The sequence below is a fragment of the Neovison vison genome, chromosome 7 (genome assembly GCF_020171115.1).
Source record: "Neovison vison isolate M4711 chromosome 7, ASM_NN_V1, whole genome shotgun sequence".
Taxonomy (NCBI): Eukaryota; Metazoa; Chordata; class Mammalia; order Carnivora; family Mustelidae; genus Neogale; species Neogale vison.
The window spans coordinates 104,141,353-104,147,352 of record NC_058097.1 but is presented as its reverse complement, the minus strand read 5'-3'; the positions used below and the strand labels follow the sequence as shown (position 1 = coordinate 104,147,352).

General features: G+C 44.4%; 1 protein-coding gene across 1 annotated transcript; it reads right to left on the bottom strand.

The window, feature by feature from the left end:
• Positions 1–403: 403 nt before the first annotated feature.
• Positions 404–1,090, bottom strand: CLDN25 (claudin 25). Its single transcript, XM_044260618.1, has one exon. It carries the CDS (start codon positions 1,088–1,090, stop codon positions 404–406), a length of 687 nt encoding a protein of 228 aa, XP_044116553.1.
• Positions 1,091–6,000: the final 4,910 nt, after the last annotated feature.

The following is a 6,000-nucleotide window of genomic DNA, read 5'->3' as shown; positions in this document are numbered from 1 at the left end:
TTCAATAGAAATTCTGCCTTGATTTTTTTTTAAAAAAGACTTTATTTATTTGACAGAGAGATAGAGAGCACAAGCAGGCAGAGAGGCAGGCAGAGGCAGAGGGAAAAGCAGGCTCTCCGCTGAGCAGGACCCTAATGTGGGGCTCGATCCCAGGACCCTGGGATCATGACCTGAGCCGAAGGCAGACGCTTAGCCGACTGAGCAATCCAGGTGCCCTGTGCCTTGATTTTTTATTCCAAAATTATGGATCACCGTATCACCAAGATAGTCAAATGCTTAACCAACGGGACAGTGACTACCACCCCCATGTGAGGCAACTAAATGTAGAGTGGCAGAGGATAAGGAAGAGAAAAGATTCTACCGACATTCCTTTATTCCACATGTTCCTTGGCAGGAGCAGTTCCTAGATGAATACGTTCCTGGGTCTTGGTGTTAGATAGAAGGAGTCACTGGACTCATCCTCTGGGGCATAGAATGGTGGGGCTGTAGGGCCAGCCATCTGGAGGGAGGGCACATCTTCTTTTCCCAGACACGCTGAAAAGATGAGGACTAACCCACCGAGGGCCAGGAAAATCCCAGCAGCCCAGCCCAGGTAGAGGGCATCTCCAAACTCCCAGCGAGGCACAATCTCAGGGATGCTATTATCCCAGAAGTCTTGGACGGTGGCGTAGGCCACCCAAGAGACTGGGAGGAGGGTAGTGGCTGCAGCTGATGTTTCCAGAGTCCCTCCCAGGAGACAAAGCCGTCTTTTAAATACCCATCTGATCCTGTGCAACTGGAAGCATTCGGACCCAAAGCCAGAGAGCAGAAGCCCCAGTAGCCCCAGCCCGTGGGAGGCTGCCATCAGGATGCGGGATACCTGGAGTTCCTGGGGCAGAGACAAGAAGGACTCAAAGGCCTTGCACACGGCAACTTCCTCCTGATTCACGCAGACCTCCCAAAGTCCCATGACCCAGATCTCCATTTCGTTCAGGTCCAGACTGAGAGTCTTCCACTGCGGTAGGATGGTGGTGACACAGGAGCAGACCCAGCCGAGGAGAGAGAGGAGCAGTCCTCCAAGCTGGGCTTTCCCGCGGAGACTCCAGGCCATGGCTGCTCCCACTACAGAGGCAGAAAGCAAAGGACAGATGGCTCGGTGACGGGTTAGCGGGGTGTACTTTGGGGGCGGCCCAGTGGAAGATCTTTCATTGAGGACTCTTGTTTCAGTTTTTAGGCAGCAGCTGAGGCAGGTGCTAGGAACTTGGCAAGGTTGGGTTTAGGGGGGTGTGCCCAAGATCGGATGTGGGCGTGGGTTCTGGGGGAGGGCCTCGGGAGAGGCAAAAAACCAAACCAAACCAAACCAAAACAAAACAAAAACAAAAAAACCCCAAAACAAACCAAAAACAAAATAAAACCAGAAAACCCCAAAACTCCAAAAAAACCCCAGCCAGACAGTAGACTATCAATATCTATTTGATGAGTAAATTCATAAACTTGAAAGTAAAATCACTTCCTAGTTGATGAGAATGGTGTTCTGGGAATATACATTGGTGTAATCTTTCTGGAGGGCAACATGACTTCATATTTCATACTTTTTTTTTTTTAAGATTTATTTATTTGGGAGAGAGAGAACGAGAGAGAGGGAGGAGGGGCGGACGGGCGGACGGGGAGGGAAAGATAGCCTTACATAGACCCTCTGCTGAGCATGGAGCCACATATGGGGCTCCATCCCAGGACCCTGAGAGCATGACCTGAACTGAAACCAAGAGTCGGATGCTTAACCCACTGAGCCACCCAGGCATCCATCATATTTCATACATCTAAATACGCATGTACTTTGACCCAGCACCTTACCTGCAGGAACTGACCCTAATTTATAGTGAATATATACAAAGATTATGAAAATGCCCATTTGAAATATTGGTTAGTACTGGGCAGCCATTTTAAAGTGATGTAGAAAGAATTTCAGTGATGTGAAAAATATATATATATTTTTTGATTCATCGTTAAGTGAGACAGGCAAGTGACCAATCAGTCTATAGAGCATGTAGAGCATAATTTCACTTTTAAAAAAGAGTGTATGTCTTTATCTACGTATCACATACCACAAAATGTTAACCGTGGTTGTTTTAGTGGAAGGATTATGGATAGTTTTTATTTCCTTATTTGTGATTATCTATATATTTTATACATTTTGTAAGTGTATCAGTTAATATTTTTGTAAGCAGGAAACAAATGGAAAATGCCCCATCCAAGGAAGCAGTCCAGACCAGAATCTGCCAGAAGGGATGTGCCCCCCCGCACACGGCCCCGCCCCCCAGTTTCCACCAAGCTCCCGCTGCTGTAGGACAGTAGCTGTAAGAGGTGGTACTTACTCATGCCAGCTTCCGTTCCTATGTGTTGCTGCGGTCGAAAGGCAGGTTCTGACAGCAAAGGAAATAATTTGCATTTACTGAGTATGGCTAAATGCCAGACTTTTGACCAGATACTTTATCCTTATTGAATTTTCACCCCACTGCTGTGAGATGCATGTTAGGTAACGTGCCAGGGTCCCCCAGCTGGTAAGCAACAGATCTAGCTCCCGGGCCACGCTGTTTCAGACTGTGTCACTTCATGGCCCTGTCTCCAAGCCACCACGGTGACTCCCCCTTCACCGCGCCTGCACACCAGTGACAGAGCACGTGGGCACGGTTCATCTTTATGAACAAACACCCAAGAAAATTGGGATTTCTTGTAATAAAGACATCCATGTTGGCCATTGTATTCCCCTCTTCATGTTTTAAGCTACTGATAGTCCTACGGTGAGGAAGGGGAAGCAGGGGCGTGGGGGCAGGGGAAGCATGGGGAAAGGATCTAAGAAGACACTACCTTGACTTTATCTGAATGGTGTCTCAGTACAGTCTGATCAGATTACCAGTGGTGTGGGGGTGTAGGGAGGTGACCAGAATCATCTCAAAGGCCCCTTTTTTCTTTCATGTTTTATTATAGAACACTTCAATAATACACAAGTAGAGCAAATGGAAAAAGAAATTTCATGTCCTGCCACCTAGCTTCAGAAACTATCCACACATACCGATCTGATCTCATCCGTGGCCGCATCCACCATCCGCATCCCTGCCTTCCCACTGTTCTGAAGCAAATGGGGGGCTCTCCCAGATTGTAGGCTCCTTCTGCTGCTTTTATAAGAACCACATGTTCTTAAAAATTCTTTTTTTTTAAATTTTTTTTATTATTTATTTGACAGAGAGAGATCACAAGTAGGCAGAGAGGCAGGCAGAGAGAAAGGGGGAAGCAGACCCCCCCGCTGAGCAGAGAGCCCAATGTGGGGCTCGATCCCAGGACCCTGGGATCATGACCTGAGCCGAAGGCAGAGGCTTAAACCACTGAGCCACCCAGGTGCCCCAGAACCACATGTTCTAATCAACACAATGGCAAAATAGTATGCTTCCCTGGAAATGCTGTCTGCTTGCATTTTATTCATCCAGGTTTATATTTGATATTTTCCTTCTTGAACACAGGCATGCCACAGGTGTATGAGCTCTGATAGGTCAGGAAGAATTATCCTTTTTCCCTTGCCTTTTCTTCAGAGCCCTTTCTTTTCTTTTTTCTTTCTTTTCCCTTCCTTCCTTCCTTCCTTCAAGATTTATTTATCTGGGCACCTGGGTGGCTCAGTTAACTGTCTGCCTTCGGCTCCACTCATGATCCTAGGGTCCTGGAATTGCGCCCTGCATCAGCGGACATCCTGCTTCTGCCTCTCCCTCTGCTCCTCCCCTGGCTTGTGCTCTCTCTCTCTCTTCAAGATAAATAAAATCTTTTAAAAATTTTATTTATTTATTTGAGAGAGAGTGTAGACATGGTAGAGGAAGGAGCAAGGGGGAGAAAGAGATAGAGAGAGAACCTTAAGCAGACTCCTCGATGAGCGCAGAGTCTGACTCGGGACTCGATCCCATTACCCTGAAATCATGACCTGAGCTGAAATCAAGAGTTGAAAGCTTAACTGACTGAGCCACCCAGTGCCCCCCATTGTTTCTTGACAATTTGTGAAAATCTGTGAGTTGAGAGACATATAAATCATGATAAGTGTGAACCATGGGGGAGGTCAGGTTAGTGAGGGAAAAGAGAATGCGTTCATCTTATTAATTTCTTTTCATTTATTCAGATATTCATTCACGCTTGAATGTACTGTGTGTATGTAGCAACTCCACTCCATTCTCTATGTTCTTTCTTCTCCTTCCTCAGTCTAACTCTGGCTCTTCCTGGCCTTTGCCTGCAAACTTACGGACCATCTGCAGCTTATCCAATGGCCTCTCTGCCCAGGGAGAGGCAAAGCTCTGCAGTTGCATCTGTGGGTCTGACCCATGGATTGGTTTCCTGGAGAAGATCCCAGAAGCTCAACCTCAAAGTGGTACCTCCTTCCATTCTCAGTTCAGATTCCTTCTTACTATGAAACTTTTCTGGGTCAATCAGACTGCCGGACAGCCTACTCCATTATTTCCTCTGCCCTTTGTATCTTCCTCAGAGGTGACTTAGTTTCTGGGCCCGTTACTTGCACAGGTCCCTTCTTAGGTCTGCACCAAACTTTGAATTTATTTTATATTCTTTTCCTTAAAGAGTCTTCCCCATCCCAGCAACTGGATAAGATTTAGGCCCCCCCAAAATCTGGACTGATCTCTCATTTACCTTCAAGATGGCAATGATCATATTTCCTGGGATTATTTATTCACATATTTTGGATTTCCAGCCTAGCCCAATGTCTGTCATATATAGTTAAATAGAATGTAAGTTTTCAGGAATGTCCCCTGCAGGTCCTTCTTTCTCACTGGGCATTTAGTAGCCGTAGCATTTAGAATTCAAAGTGTGGCTGACAGGTTACTGATCAGAAACGAATTTGATTTTCCAGGGAGGGATGCCTTTCCAGCATGTTATGGCTGTCCTTTGTGCTTCCTGTCTCAACCCCTGTTTCATTTCCTTTGCTCGTGTCACAGAAAGCTGCCCTTGGCTCACTGGGATAAGCAGATAGTCCTACAGACATCTAAAATTGATAAGGACTTTAGGGTCAGCATCCATCTGGGGTCAACTCTCACCAGATACTTTTTTAAAAATCAAAGATGACATTTTAATCAAAGAAGTACATGTTTATGACAGAAAAATAAGAAAACAGGGCAAAAAAAAGAGAAAAAAATACCATTAAGTTTGCCACTCAGATAATTTGGTGTATACACTTTACCTCTATATATGTATCTATATCTATTTATTTTAAAAAACAATCATCCTCTACATGGTATATTATGAACATCTTTCAATATGTAATGCATGTAAATAATGAAACAATTTTTTTAAAACTTCAGATAACGTTGATTTGTAACTTCTGATAGAAAGTGTTAAATATCTTGCTCTAGTCTACACAGTACTAATGTTATTTATACTTAAGTCATATAAACAATATAAATATGTAATGGGGGTGCCTGGGTGGCTCTGTTGGTTCAGCATTTGCCTTCAGCTCAGGTCATGATCTCAGGGTCCTGGGATCATCCAGGTCAGGCTCTCTACTCAGCAGGGAGTCTGCTTCTCCTCTCCCTCTGTGCTCACCAGTGCACTCTTTCTCCAATAAGTAAATGAAATCTTTTTAAAAAATATATTTATAAATATGTAATGTATTACATAGAAGAAACACGTGTATTTGTTACACAGATGTAGTATGTATGTAATATATGCACATATTTGTACGCAATGTAATATATGTACATAGATTGCATTGTAAACTATGCAACATAAAAGGAAGGCAATTTAGGCAGACTTTTTTTTATGAGGTAACGCCATTTCTTTGCACAACTCCAGAGGGCTCTATTCATATAGACTCTGCTGGCAGCTGCGGCCCTTAAGGGTGAATAATTAACGAAAAAAGATCAAGGTGGGTTCCTCCTTTATTCCGACTCGATAAATTTCAGAGTTAAGCGTTTTGAAGTTGAGAAAGGTTCATTTAGGACTGGTTTTTAAGTAAAAACATTTCATTTCTTCCAG

What these genes read in the sequence shown, in the direction of transcription:
- CLDN25 (XM_044260618.1), bottom strand. Translation starts at nt 1,090, where the DNA reads ATGGCCTGGAGTCTCCGCGGGAAAGCCCAGCTTGGAGGACTGCTCCTC.